Source organism: Lissotriton helveticus, chromosome 9, assembly GCF_964261635.1.
Source record: "Lissotriton helveticus chromosome 9, aLisHel1.1, whole genome shotgun sequence".
In the NCBI taxonomy this organism is placed as follows: domain Eukaryota; kingdom Metazoa; phylum Chordata; class Amphibia; order Caudata; family Salamandridae; genus Lissotriton; species Lissotriton helveticus.
Window position 1 is genome coordinate 869,567,904 of NC_136070.1, and position 17,281 is coordinate 869,585,184.

A 17,281-nucleotide genomic window follows, 5' to 3' on the forward strand; every position below is an offset into this window, starting at 1 on the left:
CCTTTCGCCAGGACAAACTAACTCGTGAGTAATGATAGGAGTCATCAGCTGATTAAAGTCGACGTCAGGAGAAACCGGTCCGCAGAGACACAAATCAATGGCCCAATCGAAATCACAGGTCAGGCAGTGAAATACAGGCTGGACACAGGTGAAGTAGGAGAATCGAAAAGATAATCCATATGCCGTGCTTAATATCGCCAACGGCATTGTGCCATAATATTCTAGCATGCGATTGCGGAACAGTGTCAGCAGCTGCAGGGTGGGAGGTTGCATAGGAGGGACATCCATATTTAAAAATGTAAAAAAGCACAAGAGCGTCCGCTGGTAATGCAAGTAAAAATGCCAATCCACGAACCAGAGTGGAGAAAATAGAATGAAAGGAAGCAGGGATGACTCCAAAGATTTTCTCAAATGAAGTCACGAGACCACTGGTAACAACTTTAAAAAAGTGCGCCAGGGTCTTTGTGGAGGATGCGTTAAAGATAGTCGGAACCATCTTGCTGAAATTGAAAGGCAAATCTGAATTAAAAGTATTCCTTTTATCGTAACAGTAAGTGAACGGGTTATTTGCTGCAGAAATGTTCTATTTCCTCCCACACATGAACATAGGGAGTTTTCAATCTGGCCACAAATACCAACCTTGGGACAGATTTCAACGGCATGGCAAGAATAAGAGCTCTTTTGTCTCAGAGAGAGGTGGCCTTGAGTTCGGCCCGTGAAACTTTCGTGCTTCACATAGCGAACACCCGTACAGAGGTGAAGACCCTTTTCAATTAACTCAGAACAATCTTCATTATTGAGCATCAAATAACTACCATTTTCCAACAACTTGAACGTGGGGATGATAGCAGGAACTGGCGTGCCTTGCAACACGCAAGCCATATTTGGTCGGTGTTTGTTGCATGAACCGTGTAACTGTATGTGCCTACACATTAGTGAATGATCTGGCGTCTCAGTGCATTCCTCTCCATTCAGATAAACTTCTTGATCATCTTTGAAACATCTGTATGTGTATGGAAGCGACCAGACCTCATGAAGAAAAGCACTACCTAAAGGTTCATAACGACCTATTGGTATATATTTCATACAATTTGAAAACTTATATAAAGCAAAAGGCAGCGTTATTAAACCGTGGATAAGGCACGTTGCCAAAAAACCCGCAATCCTCTGCTGATGATGTCACTGAGCATGTCATGAATGATGTAATATGTGACATCATCAGCAGTGGATTACGGGTAATAGTATCTCTAGTTTACTCCCCTATAGCTGTCTTTCTTTTAACATAAGTGTCTGTTTCCTTCCCTTATACTTACTGTTTTTGGTTCGCTCCTAGTTCGCGTACCGGCGAGCGAACTGGGAAGCGAACTAAGAGAAATAGAGGTTGGCACAGTTCCAAATATTGTACCAACTTTTTAATAACGGGGAGGTAGTTCTGAAAAGAACTTTTTTTTTATTGTTTTTGTTGTTTTATATTTTTTTTATTATTTTTCGGAACATTTTTTTACTTTTTTTGCATTTTTCTGAAGTTTTATATTTTTTTGGGTTTTTCTTGGAGGGGGCAATGAAAACGATTCATTGTAAAGGGCTCAACAGGAGCAACAAAACAAAAAAATATATTTATTATTTTGGGCGTTTCGTACAAACTTGCATATGATAGTCAATAGCTCTGTTGATCAGAGTGATGCTTTTTTCTCCGTAGGAAATGAATCCATCGCAAAATACGCAGGTGTGTTTTACTTCACCAAATTTCATTTGTATATTTGGCACCATCTCCCTGCCCTCTGGTCCCGTTACTTCCGGTACAACAGATCTTCTGGCCATAATAGCGAGATTATCTAGGTCGTTCCGAAACTGTGCAGCACTGTAGTTGTTAGGATGCCACCTAGTCATATGGCGATGCATTGTGTAGTTTCCGAAACTGTATTTTTTCTCGGTTCCTCTGGACAGTCTATCTTGACATATAAGGCAAGTTACGTATCTTGCATTTACTTTTTTCTGACCTTTGGGAATTTTAAAAAATTGCCAAATGAAGTTTTCTTTCCGGTGAGACGTCCTGGGCTGCTCAGGCAAAAACTGCCTCTCTTCGTGCTCGTCGTCCTGTTCCTCTTCTTCTTCTTCTTGTTGAATTATAACTTGAGCAGGTGGTCCACTCTTCCTTGGATGTGGTGGAGGTGGTGGGGAAGCACCAGCTGAAGCTACTAAAGAAGCCATTGCTCAGTGATCACAAAGGGTCTTTCTCTCACAATGATGAAAGTCAGAGTGAGGAAAGAAGGAGGGATTTTCATCATTTGGGAAAAACAAGAGTTCTCAACCAATCAAAAGTGTTCATTTTAGATTATATGACCTAGTCTTACATCATTAGGAAACCAAAAGTGAAATGAACCAATGAAAAGTGTTATTACCAAGTCACATGACTTGCTGTGTTTACGTTAAGCGCTTTGCAGGGCCTCCCGGTTTGCTTCCAGAAACCTGCGCTTTGCGACTCGCTTCGCGTACCAGTTCGCTAACGTAGCACGTCATATGACGTATCACGCGACAACGTGAAACGTCATGCGGACGGGAGGCGTCACGATGTTGTTTTCTAACGCGGCACTTGCGGTAAAGAAACGTTTACCGGCTCGCGGTCTATTTCGCGGCATCAAGGTCAGCTAACGGGAAGCTTCCCGATTCGCGAAGCAGGAACGAAGAAAAAAAAATATTTTAAAAAAAAAATTATTCATAAACATATAAAATATATTTTTGGATTTAAAGAAGAATACATTTTACAGCTACAGATATTAGCTGTTAAAAAACCAATGAAATTCACAGAAAAAAACATAGGTTATAGACCATATATAGTTAGGAATTAGCATTTACAAAACCTTGAAAATTCACTGAAAAAACCATAGGTTATAGACCATATATAGTTAGGAATTAGCATTTAGAAAACCTTATTTTACTCACACAAAACCATTGAAATTCCATATATAGTTAGTTGCACTAACTATATATCGCGCACCCGCAATCCACTGCTGATGATGTCACATATTACATCATTCATGACATGGTCAGTGACATCACTGATGACATCACTGATGACATCTCAAATGACATCACTGATGACATCACTGATGACATCTCATTTGACATCAATGACCACATCACTGATGATATCATTCATGTGACAATACAATGCATCTCCTCACATTTTAATATAACCTCTGTTTCACCCAGTGTTAAAAAGAGAGTATAATTTTTGAAACCATTGACACACCAATACTAGTTACTACATACGCACTCACTGATTGCTACGTCTACACACACCTTCACTCATTCACCCATACAATCATTCATACATACAATCACTCATCTTTACAACACTATCATATGCACTCATACACCTATACAGACACTCACAGTCTGCCACTCATCCATGGAGTTACTCACACACCTAGTCAGTCCTGTAAAGAATCAATGACACTTCCATTTTCTTGTCTATACAGTTAAACATAGAGCACCTTACATTTTCAAACATATACTAACACATACTTACCTTCTTATACAATCATTGATACAAGTACAGATTGATCTGCACAGAGTCACACACCTCCCAACTAGCCACACACACACACTCAGTCTCCCATACAAATACTTGGGCAATCAATCAATAACCCATATAGTTACTCATATAGCTACTGATCAACACATGCAGCAGTTTACAGAACAACAGACATAATGATGCACAAATTAAGACAGTTTAGTCACTAACCCATGCAGTCAGTGAGACACATTTAATCACTCACTCATACAGTCAGTCATGCACCTACTAAATCCTTCGTCCAGACACTTACACATCCACTCATTCTTCAATATGTAAGACATATTTAAACTTTATAGAAACAAAAAATCACTGGATGTTGTTATCAGTGATGTCACTGACCATGTCATGAATGATGTAATATGTGACATCATCAGCAGTGGATTGCGGGTGCGCGATATATAGTTAGTGCAACTAACTATATATGGAATTTCAATGGTTTTGTGTGAGTAAAATAAGGTTTTCTAAATGCTAATTCCTAACTATATATGGTCTATAACCTATGGTTTTTTCAGTGAATTTTCAAGGTTTTGTAAATGCTAATTCCTAACTATATATGGTCTATAACCTATGGTTTTTTCTGTGAATATATATATATATAAACATATGTTGCAGGGACGTTATAGTTATCTTCAGAATGTATGCACACAAAACCATAGAAATTCAGCAGTTTTATCGTTAACTATCTCAAGTAGTTATAACTCATCCCCTAAGGAAACTATAACTTGTGTGTCCGCCATGCACAGTTTTCTTAATCATTTTTAAGCAAATAATGAATTGATGTCAATGATGTCATAGAAGATGTCATGAGTGATGTAATATGTGGGGTAATTTGCAGTGACCGACCTGACCTGGTCAGAACCGGACACTCCTCCTGCTCCTCGCTGTGCCTGATATCCTTTTGCCTGCCATCCTCGAACTTCCATCTGCTTGGATTGCCTAATTCCAGCTGCGTGGACCGGCTGCCTGGTATCGTACCCCTGCGCCCAGAATAGCATTGCATTGTCCAGCTTCAATTTATTATTAGTGCCGGCTGCCTGGTATCGTACCCCTGCGCCCAGAATAGCATTGCATTGTTCAGCTTCAATTTAATATTAGTGCTATTTTCATCCGCCTGTTTCCGCACCCCTGCATCTGTGCTTCCATTTGTATTTGCTGGTATCAATGCTAGTGACCTCCTGACTGTGCCCCGATCTCGGCTGCATTACTATTGTGGTGCCATTTTGTTGTTGTTGTGCCCCTCTGCCTGTCCCTGCCGCTGCTCCCCCCGGCCCCACCCCCGTCCCCTACAGCAGCTCCAAAGCAATCCCTTCCCCACTCGCCACCCCGCTACCGCCTCCCAGCTGCTCCTCCCTCGCTCCGCCCCTACTCCTCTCTCTACTTATGACAGATGCTTTTGCGCGCGCCAAAGGTAAGCCCGTCTACGCCCGTCCACGCCTGGACCGTGCCCAGCGCCAAACCCCCTGGTCCCAGCAAAACCCACTCCACCCGCATAACGTACAACGCCGTAACCCTCTCAGCCCTTAACCCCGGCCGACCACCAAACTGCCACCAAGCCGCCCCAGGACACACCCATGGACCCTTCACCTGCCACTCCTGCAAGTTCGACTGCATCAGGACCCACACCAATTCCACAAACTCCAAACAGAGCTCCGACACTAACCACCTGAAGTGCATCCTGCTTAACACCCGCTCGGTCCACAGACACGCCATTGACCTTTGGAACCTACTCGACACCACATCGCCGGACGTCGCCTTTCTTACAGAAACCTGGATGAATGCCTCATCAGCACCAGACATCGCCATAGCCTTCCCGGACGGCTACAAGATCATCCGAAAGGACCGCACCAACCAAACAGGAGGAGGCATCGCCATTGTTCATAAGAACACCATTCACATCACGACCAGTTCCGACGATCACCTCGCAGCCGCCGAACACCTTCACTTCCAGATCCACACCGACCCCAAGACCACACTCAGAGGCACCCTCATCTACAGGCCACCAGGACCCCGCACACAATTCAGCGAAGACATCACTGACTTCATCAGCCCACACGCCCTCCCCTCCGAGGACTACATTCTACTGGGAGACCTCAACTTCCACCTGGAAAAGAACAACGACAGCAACACCATCACCCTTCTAGACAACCTCGCCAATCTCGGACTCAAACAACTTGTTAACACCCCCACCCACTATGCCGAGCACACGCTCGACCCAATCTTCACCTCCAGCAAGCACATCTCCTTCAATCACACCACAGCTCTCCATTGGACGGACCACAGCTGCGTTTACTTCAACTACAAAAAGACTAAAACCCACAACCAACCACAACCAATCGCCCGCAGAAACTGGAACAAAATAACCACCGACCAACTCTTCACATCGCTTCACCAAAACCCTCCTGCAAAATCATCGGACCCAAACCTTGCAGCCACCAATCTCACACAATGGATCACCCACAGTGCTGACGAATTAGCACCCTTGAAAAAACATCAAACCAAGCAAGGTAGCAAAAAAGCCCCCTGGTTCAACGACGACCTTAAGAAATCCAAGAAGTTCTGTGGCACCCTCGAGAAAACCTGGAGAAAAAAACCCAACCACTGACAACCTGGCCACCTTCAAGAACGCCACCCGTAAACACAACCAACTGATCCGATCCACCAAGAAATCAGCATTCAAAGATCGACTCGACAACAACGCCCACAACAGCAAGGAACTATTCAACATTGTCAAAGAATTTACCAACCCCATCGCCGGCACCAACGACATCACTCCCTCCCAAGACCTCTGCGACTCCCTAGCCTCATTCTTCCACAACAAAATCGCTGACATACATAACATCTTTGAAAATCAGTCCGGAGACCAGCCCACCCCACCCACCTCCGAACTAAAACCCCCCTCCAACAACCTTTGCACCTGGAACCCAATCACCACTGAAGACACCATCCGCCTAATGAACTCCATCCACTCAGGATCGCCAACCGACCCATGTCCCCACCACATTTTCAACAAAGCAGACTCCATTATCGCACCCCATCTCCGAGACGTCATCAACTGCTCCCTCAACTCCGCTACCTTCCCGGAAAGCTGGAAACATGCCGAACTCAGCGCCCTCCTGAAGAAACCCACAGCAGACCCCACCGAACTTAAGAACTACCGACCCATCTCGCTCCTCCCATTCCCTGCCAAAGTCATTGAGAAAGCCGTCAACAGTCAGCTCGCCACCTTCCTCGAATCCAACAAATCCCTCGACCCTTCACAGTCCGGCTTCCGAGCCAAACACAGCACCAAGACCGCCCTCATCGCAGCAACAGACGACATTCGAACACTACTGGACAACGGAGAAACGGCTGCCCTCATCCTACTTGACCTCTCTGCAGCCTTCAACACAGTCTGTCATAGTACCCTTATACAACGCCTCAGCAACGTCGAAATACAAGGAAAAGCATTGGACTGGATCATCTCGTTCCTCGCCGGAAGAACCCAGAGAGTCCGCATCTCCCCTTTTAGATCAGAGGCCACCGAAGTCATCTGCGGCGTACCACAAGGATCGTCACTCAGTCCCACCCTCTTCAACGTTTACATGAGTCCCCTCGCATCCATCGCGCGACAACACAACCTCAACATCATCTCCTACGCAGACGACACCCAACTGATCCTCTCCCTCACCAAAGACCCAAAAAACGCCAAAACCAACCTACACGAAGGGATGAAAGAAGTAGCCGAGTGGATGAAGAACAGCCGTTTAAAACTGAACTCGGACAAAACGGAAGTCCTCATCTTGGGTTCATCCCCCTCCGCCTGGGATGACTCATGGTGGCCACCGGCCCTGGGAAACGCACCCATACCTACGGACCACACACGTAACCTGGGCTTCATCCTGGACTCCTCCCTCTCGATGACCAGACAAGTCAACGCCGTCTCATCATCATGCTTCAACATCCTACGCATGCTCAAAAAAATCTTCCGTTGGATCCCCACCGAAACAAGAAAGACGGTCACCCACGCACTGGTCACAAGCCGACTGGACTACGGAAACACCCTTTAAGCCGGAACCACAGCCAAACTACAGAAAAAACTCCAACGCATCCAAAACGCCTCAGCTAGACTCGTACTAGACATCCCCTGCCAAGCTCACATTTCCGGTCACCTGAAAGACCTTCACTGGCTCCCCGTCAACAAGAGAATAACGTTCCTCCTCCTCACCCACGCATACAAAGCCCTCTACTACCTAGAACCCGAATGCCTCTACACACGCCCGTCCTTTTACACCCCCACCCGACAACTACGTTCGTCCAATCGAGCCCTCGCCGCAATTCCTCGCATCCATAGATCCACCATGGGGGGAAGATCCTTCTCCTACTTAGCGGCCAAAACCTGGAATTCTCCCCCCACCCACCTCCGCCTTACACAGAACCACCTCTCCTTTAGAAAACAACTGAAAACTTGGATATTCGATAAGTAAAGTACCCCCCTCCCTCACTCAAGCGCCTTGAGACCCTCTGGGTGAACAGTGCGCTATACAAATGTTAAACTTGAACTTGCAGTGCATGGTACAAGTTATATTTACCTGAGGGCACGAGTTATAGTTACTTGAGATAACTATATCAGCAAAGTTTCTGTGGTTTTGTGTGTGGAAATTATAAACCTAACAAAATGTCCCTGTAACTTTTATTTTTGTGTGAATTTCTGTGTTGTTTTTTTGTTTTGTTTTTACTCGTTCGGGGCCTGGGGTGGCACCCCACAACGCCTCTTTACAGCCATCACTCAACATCAATATCCCAGCATTGCGGTTTTCATCTGCAACACCATTGGCATGTACACCTCATATGTCACAAACCTCTCATAATGCATGGTTGAGTTAAGTTTGCACTGATATTGTCTTGGTCAAGGGAGAACGTTGATGTGATATTGTAAATTTTTTAGTTCTGAGCTGATGCAGACAAGTACAGTTCAAATGAAATGTGTTTAAATGTATACATAGAATTAGATAGACTAAAAACTGTTTGCTTTGAGTAAATAGATAGGTCCGGCACCACTATTTCTAGGTGCATTCCTCTATGCAAGTTTTCCTCTAGCACCACAATTTAGACTCACTTATATAACATAGGAGGCACCTTATTAACCCCATTGTAAATTAAAATAACGTTGTACAGTATTCTTCGACTCAGAATCTTAAAATTCCTATTTATTGGAAAAAAGGGATCAGTGTTAAAGATCGATCAATTTCTTCATTCTTTCAGGTATTTAGTGACCACCTCTCTTCCTTTGGTTCACTTAGAAAGCATTTAGTTTCAGTGGTATTTCAAATGTATCTTATTTTCATCAGCTCAAAAAACGTTTCTTAGCTTTTACCCTTAAGCAAAATAAACATTTCATTTTCTCTCGCCAACACTTTTTTCAAAGTCCTACATCATTATCAAGGCTTCATACTTTTCCTGAAGTTGAAGTTCAAATTTCCATTCCTTATGTGCTTTCAGAAAAACAAGATCATGATGACTTGGAATGTCCGATATATTTCTTGAATGGTAAACAACCGCATCTAACCCAAGTGATACAAAGCTACATGAAGAGAATACGACAACATCATCTTTACCTAAATGACAATTTCACTCCCAAGCTCACCAGTATCCCAAACTGTTCCACAGGGTTAGCTTAAGCAATATAGACTACATGATTCAGTTATGTATAAGAGGAGCATTGTACACCTCTATCACTTGCATACATCCTCTGTCTGACCCATTTCAGTGACCTAAACAGGGACCCTTCCCATGCAACTGCGTTCAGTTCTAAAGTGGAGCTTCACTTGGATCTTCTGAGATGATGAGCTGCTCCAGCAAGAATCCCAGTGAGACCTTTTTCCTTCCTCATGCATGCAAGAGGCTAACATGCACAGGCATACCAACTTTCTCATTACAGGCATGAAAAATATTCCTATTACCCAGGGAAGCACTGCATCCATCGCTGCTGCAGCGTGAAGGAGTCCAGGCAGGCCCACATACCCTTCCTCTTTCCCCACTCATTATTCCTGTTATTCTGCCCCAACTCATCTTCCCTCTCTCCAAGCCTTCAAACCTTTCTCCTTCCTTTTCTCCTGTCTTGTCTGTCTTTCTCGCACGCACCTTTTGTACGGATACACATTGTGTTCCCAGGAATATAACTTTACAACTGACCTGTCCTTTGTAGGTCCAGACTTGTGCCAAATTTCAGGAACCCCCTTATTATAATACCAACTGGACTTCCCTTCCTTCCTGTTTACAGTATGAGCAGACTAGGACAGGAAAGTAAACACCCTCACCAATATGGTCCTTCGCTCACACTCAGTTACATTCACACTCATCTATTCTCCCTCTCAATTTCTCATTGTGCCCACTGTCACATTTGCTCTTCATTCACTGTCTCCTTCCTTGGTGCTCACAGTCTTGTGAAGAGGTGGTAGGACCTTTTTATTACTCTGTCATGTTTCTGTTTTTTACCCAAATATATCAGGAGAGAAGACTAATTAATACCTAATATACTTTTTGTCTTGAGAGATCATACCCAAGACCCATTCACTTGCCAACATGCACCTACTCAGAGAAGAACAAGTGAAAGTGAAGTAGATCATGCCTATGGATAAAAAACTGTGGCAATAAAAGCTGTTGATAACGATAGACACCACCTATAACATTTTGCTAGGGCTTGAGCGGCAGTTCTCCGTGACTTTCATGGTCCACTTTTCACATGAGTTGTTGAACTTTCACAACCCCTTAGATCTTAAGCAACTTCTTGTCCCTCTGCTGTAGAATCCAAGCCCCTACTTAGTGGTCTGAGAAAAGAACTGTACATTTCTGTTGACTAAACCTTTTGCACACTTTAGTGTTTATGGTTATTTGCTTAAAGTTGATAACTAGCATCTTAGACTTTTTTCCCTGCACCAGACTTGCCAGGTGAAGAAATCTAGCGACACAGAAACAGAAGCCAGGATTAGAAGGGTCATGTAGGAAAAGTGCAGCCTTAAAACTGAAGCTGTATTGAAATTGCAGCAAAGCAACTACAGAGGAAAGGAGGACATGGGGCAGTGACGTGGATGAAAAGCCCTGAAATAAAACAAGGTGTAGAGAGGAAGGCAAAACTGTGTAGGGCAGCCCTCAAGGATATGTGGGTATCAAGGTGAGAAAGCCCCGAGCTGGGAAAAATGAATGTTGGTCTTGAAATTCAGTCAAGGAAATGAAACCGCATGAACGTTCAATGTTATTTTTTCTTTGAGCTTTTGTATCTGAATCCTTCAAAGCTGCCTTGTAGGCCAAAAAGATAATGTTACAAAGCTGAGTGTTCTCATCCATCAAAACCTATGTAACAAGCAGGAACAAAATGTTGCTAGAAATGGTGACCATACAGAGGCAAAGTTGGATCTGTTGAATAATGCTCCAATTTTGGGAGAAGGACCCTAACATTGGAGGGAAGGCGACGAGGGTTAGGAAAACATGTCAATTTGTTAAAGAATTTGCAGTTAAGAGCTACTATTACATGTGAGTGATTTTTCCTCTGACGGAAAAAAACTCTGAAGCAAGAAATAACCACACTAAAATGCCTTCTTTTTCAGGTCAATAGTACTGTGCCACTTGTAGGGCGGTCTGGACTTTTGGGAGAGCTGCACAATAATACCTTCTGCGGAGTCGTTTGTGGAAAAGGAAAGTTGTCAGGTCGCACCTTTTGCATTTCGCACTCTGGACTTCTTTGCCAGTTCAATGAAAAGAGAGTGCTTGAAAAATGGATAGATTTAAAGGTAAATATTTTCTTCTTTTTATAACGTGACACACAATTTATATTATTAGTACATGCAATGAGCAATGTGAATACATGAGAAGAAGATTTAGAAAGACTGATGTAGACTTTTTGTTAATCGCCACAATGAGTTCTGAATTGATTATATTAACTTGCCCTTTTAAAACTCTAGCAGCGTTTTGTGTTGTTTCTCTTTGAACTTTAGTATGTTTGTAAGAGCATAGCTCCCTGATGTGTAATGTAACAAGTTAAGCTTATTCATTAAGTGGTCTAATGAGTTTCATGAACATAGCATCTGGTTCATATTTTGGTTACCGTAAAGCATATTACGAAAATCAAACTGCTGAACACGTTTCATTGTGTTTAGGAAATGCAATGAACCACAAAGTAAAACCAAATAATTCCTTTCTACTGATAGACATTTGACTTAAAATACTGGTAGTGCTGAGCATGTTACATAGTTTTACAAACCAGTTTCGGTGGTGAATATAAATGAAAGAATGACAACACCTTAAATATGAAAATATCTGAAATTCCAAAGGTATGTGCAGCTGGACGATCTAACGATCAATAATTAATGGGGATACTTTGGAATTCGTTTTTTATACTTTCCAGTTGTAAATGTTAATGTGTGTGTGTAATGCAATGCATCCAACTTACTTATTAAGCATTAGATGTTATTAATATTGGATAAGACATTAAAAGAAAAATGTGGGTGCCATGTAATACTTTCCTTAGTAATACATTGAAAAAAGGCTGTGCTGTCTGTGGAAAAAGAAGGCTTCACACAGTGTGGTAACTGCAAATCATGACCATATGCAATGAAAACCAAAGGAACTTCTTACTGTGTTTGGACTAGCCATAAAAGTATGGATAATGTGAATCGGGTCATGTGGTACATTCCTTGTAGTGTAGTTAGAATAAGATGTAGATTGGGAGAACAAAGGGAAGGTGGGCAAAAGCATACGCTGGCAATAGAAATAAGAAAAAGCCATAGCGTATGGCATTACACTTCAAGAACAAGCATTGGCAATGCAATAGGTCTCGCATTAGGAAAGTTTGAGCTATTGGTATTGTAAATGACACATTTTTCATTTGTTTTGTTTTTGAAAATAGCAAAATTAATAGATTTGTCATTTACAATGCCAATAGTTATAACTTTCGCAAATGTGACACCTATAGCATTTGTAATGCAATATGTGTTGTATTTACGTGACTTACATGTATTGATATTACAAATAACAATGGCTTTTAATTTTTTTTAATAATTAATACTTAAAAAAAGTTATTGTAATTTATAATGGCAATAGCTTAAACTTTTGTAAATAACTTTTGTGAAGATTATGTTCAGTGTATTTTATTGTGACGAAAATCCAAGAACAGAACTGAAATATTAACATCTTTGTTACATTTGTAATAAAGCTTGAAACATTGAGAGAACTTATTTGAACCGGTTGTTGTTGAATGGTTGCACAGATTGATGCTGTGGTGGCGCTGAGTGATGTTGTGATGGCGAACGAGTGATGCTGTGGCGTTCAGTGATGCTGTGGTAGCGCATAGTGATGTTCTGGTGCCCCTGAGTGATGCTGTGGTGGTGCTGAGTGATGCTGTATGCTATGCTATGTTTTGTTTTGCTATCCTATCCTATGTTTTGTTTTGTTACGCTATCCTATGTTTTGTTTTGTTACGCTATGCTATGTTTTGCTATCCTATGTTTTGATTTGTTATGCTATGCTATCCTGTGTTTTGTTACGCTATACTATGTTTAGTTATGCTTTTTTTTTTTTTACATTTTTATTAGAAGAATGACAAAAGAACATATTCAGAAATAAAAAAAAAGAAAAATCAACATACATTAAATCTCTGTCATTCCCCATCTTTTTCACAAGTTTTCCACCACCCCCCACCCTTCCCCCCCCCGGGGCTGCAGGAGTGTCGCAGAACAGGATACATAAAATAGACAAAAAAACACTTTGCGGAACCGGCCGACTATACATATCAGGCTTATAAGGTAGAGGAGCCAAAAAGCCATAAAGAAAACAGGAGAACCAGCACAAGAAAAATAACCCTAGACCCATTGGGTCTCGAGAGTTGGCATTCTACCCCCATCCTTAACTCCTAGAGTTCAACCAGTTTGAGAGGAGCTCCCAGATCCGCTCCCCCTCCCTCCGAGCCCCCGGGCCTCTCCTTTTAAAGGCCATCAATTCCCATTTCCCGATGTTTATAAATTTACTAAATCATTCGTGAAATCTCGGGGGGGGGGGTCAGGATCCAACCAAACCGTTGCAATGCTCAATCTCAGTGTGGCCATCGCAATAAATAATAACTTTCTTTCGGATATATTCATATCCATATCTGCTATTCCTAACATTACCAGCAGTGGTGAAAGTTTGATCAAGTAACCAAACATCTGTTCCAGCCGTTGCTCAACCGCAACCAGCAATGAGGTCAGACTGGAACATGAGGCGAACATGTGAACACTATCAACAGCAAATTCCCCACATCTAGGGCAATTAACTCCATCCACCCCACCCCATTGATGAATACGATGTGGGGTAACATACAGATTTAACCAGGTCTTGAAACATTGAACCTGAAGGTTTGCAGATATGGTTGCTGTTTGACTGAAGCCTAATGACTCTTCGCATATTTCTTGTCCTGCCTGTACGACATTCAGCCAGTGACCAAAGTGTTTATCCAGATCGTCACATCTGATTTCATTTACCATTTTATACAGCGTGGAGATAGTTGATTGACCTCCCTGGATCGCATCAACCAGCGGAATATGGACCCAGCTAACCCTTTTACGACTCAAAAAATCAGGTATCTGCAAAAATTTAAAGAAATACTGGTTGTTTATACCGAATTTCTGTCTAATACATTCAAAAGACATAACCCCTGTTTCCAAAGCAATGTCCCCTATTACCAAAACTCCTTGCGTATTCCATTCTCTAAAATAACCATCCCATAAAATTTCTGGTAAAAGAATATTGCCAGTGACAGGAGTATATATATGTAATCTTCCGATTTTAAATAATTTTCTCACGGGTGTCCACACCTTAAAGGCTGCCAGCAAGGTCTTAAACCTTACTCGTTTAAAATAAGCAAAATCAATATGTCTGAAAAGCAGTCCCTTAGCTTCTTCCCCGTAAACCAAACGATAAATAGAGATGTCAGCACTGATTGGTTCCTCGCCATCTAATAATAAACCTATATGGCGCAACGTAATTGCCCAGCAATAGCATTGAAAATTCGGTAACGCCCAGCCTCCCCTTTCCCTAGGTAGCGTCATATATTTCATAGCCCGTCTGGGTCTTTTTCCGGCCCATAAAAACCAAGAAATAATTCGCTCAATTTTCTTAAACCATATCAAATCAACTAGCAAAGGAATAGCTCTGAAAAAATACAAAATCTTTGGTGAAAAAATCATTTTCACCACATTGCATCTCCCCATCAGAGTTAAATGAAATTATTAATTCTACGCGCCTCAGAGTCAATTTTACTTAATAAAGGAACAAGATTGATCTCTACGATCTCCTCAGGTTTGGCACTCCGCTCGATCCCCAAGTATTTTGCCTTACCAACCACATGTGAGTCTATCAAGTTGATTTTCTCGTTGCAAATTATTTGTGTTTTGGAGTCATTAAGACGGTATCCTGAGATCTTGCCAAACTTTGTTGTCAAACTCTGGATTTCTGCCAAAGCAATCTGAGGGGAATCAGTCAATGTGGCAAGGTCATCCGCGTACCCAAGGATTTTAGTATCCCCTCCTTTGGCTCTAACCGGTTGTATCAAAATATTAGAAAGGAATTTTTTAATTAAAGGATCAATATAAATGGCAAATAATAAGGGGGAACATGGGCAACCCTGGCGAGTGCCTCTTAGAATGGTGATTATACCTGTCTGTCTTCCCATGACCGAAATTTGAGCCGTGGGCTGTTGGTACATGCTCTGAATAGCGCAGATAAACCCATCACCTGGACCATAATGCCGTAAAACAGCCCATAAAAAAGGCCAGGAGACCCTGTCAAAAGCTTTCTCCGCATCCAGCAGAATTAAAGCCATAGGGTCTCCTGAAACCTTGGTGAAATCAAAAAGGGCAATAGTGCGGCGTATGTGGTCTATTGTTTTTCTTCCGGGGACGAACCCGTGTTGTTGTGGGGATACTAGCTTCTTGATCATCCCGGAGAGCCGATTAGCGAGGATCTTAGCATAAATTTTGACATCACTATTTATGAGCGTAATGGGCCGATAAGATCCTGTCTCAATTGGATTCTTGCCTTTCTTTAAAAAGGCAACAATTCTGGCTCTTCGCCATGGTTCCGGGGGTGCCTCCCCCCTTTGGACCCTACGAAACAGCTCCAGCATAACAGGAGTAAGTTGTTGCCGAAAAATTTTGTATAATTCGCCCGGTATAAAATCCGTGCCTACCGCTTTGCCCGCCGGAAGAGAGTCTATTGCTTGCCAGAGCTCGTCTATTCTAATTTCGGCATCCAAAATTCTCAACTCCTCAGTGGACAAGGCATCAACCTTGACATCTTTTAAATATTCCTGAATCTCAGCCTGCAAAATGTCATTATCCAGAGTATCCTCATGATATAATTTTTGATAGTATTTTTGAAAAGCTAGCGCAATTGCCCCCTCCTCGGTCACCAAACCCAATTCAGGATCCAGGATAGCATTAATCCGATAGGCAGATTCTCTTTCTCTAATTCTTGCAGCTAATACCTGTCCCGCTCTTTCGCTATTTTCAAACATTCTGGAACGCCATCCCATAAATTTCCCTGCCGCTTTAGCCTGTGACACTTCTGTGATGGCTGACTTGGCTATGGTGGCCTGAGTTTGAGCCGAATCACTGTCTCTACCCCCTAGTATTTCTTGAGCCAATAATATCTCGGCTTCTTCTAGGTCTTTATACAATCTCTGCATTTTCACATTCTCTTCTCTCTGGCTTTCCCACCCATACCGAGTTGTCTACCCCCTGATCACAGCCTTGAGCGTATCCCATACATTTTGGATCCCAGTACTATTTAAATTTTCCTCTAAAAATGTCGAGATCCAGGGAGCCATGACTTCAGTGTATTTACTATCCATAAACAAACCACGATTAAAGGTCCAAGCATCCGGTTTATTTCTACAGAATTGTACCTTGACCTCGAGCACAAGCGGATTGTGGTCTGACATGACTCTTGGAAACCTTTTAATACTAGAGCCTAACATGAGAGCAGGGGAGATAAAGAAAATAATCCAGCCTGGAACAAGTCTTATGTGGTGCAGAAAAAAAAGTAAATCCCGGGTCCTTCTGCTTTAGTACAGCCCATACATCAATCAGCCCGTGTAGCTCCATAAGATATCGCAGGGCCTGATAGACTTTGGGTTTTCTCCCTACGTAAGACACCCTAGGTTGATTCATCCACTCGCAACCCAAATTAATATTGAGATCACCACAAACAATGAGTGGTGAAGGCCAGCCGACCAGCTCCACACTTAGCCACTTATATAGTTCTGGGTCATCAAGTATAGGGCCATAAATAGAACACCCAGTAACATTTTTATCAAGAAATCTACCATGTACTATAACCCAACGGCCAAGACTATCCAGCGAGGATCGAATTACACTCATCTTCCCCCTACGAGCCAAAATTGCCACTCCTTTGGTTTTAGCCTCCAATCTGGTCCAAGAAACTAATTGATACCCATCAATGTTCAGCAATTTGTGCTGGCTAGCCTCGATGTGCGTCTCCTGAAGGCAGATAATGTCTGCCCGCAGGAAACGCAGATCTTCTCCAACCCGGCGCCGTTTAACAGGGTCATTTAGTCCACAAATGTTAATAGTGGCTATTCGGATACTAGCCATACTTCCTAACACATGTGCCTATGAAAAAAAAACAGCAAGGAAAAGGAAGGGAGAACAAAAAAACAGCCAGTCCCCTATA

General features: G+C 42.6%; 1 protein-coding gene across 1 annotated transcript in view; it reads left to right on the forward strand.

Annotated features, from left to right (window-relative positions):
* LOC144781934 (WD repeat-containing protein 62-like) overlaps positions 1–17,281 on the forward strand; it is a 636,677-nt gene that overhangs the window by 104,592 nt on the left and 514,804 nt on the right. Inside the window, exon 7 of the mRNA XM_078661021.1 lies at positions 11,164–11,346. Within this exon, the coding sequence (XP_078517147.1) occupies positions 11,164–11,346 (183 nt within the window). The remainder of the gene's footprint in view (positions 1–11,163; positions 11,347–17,281) is intronic.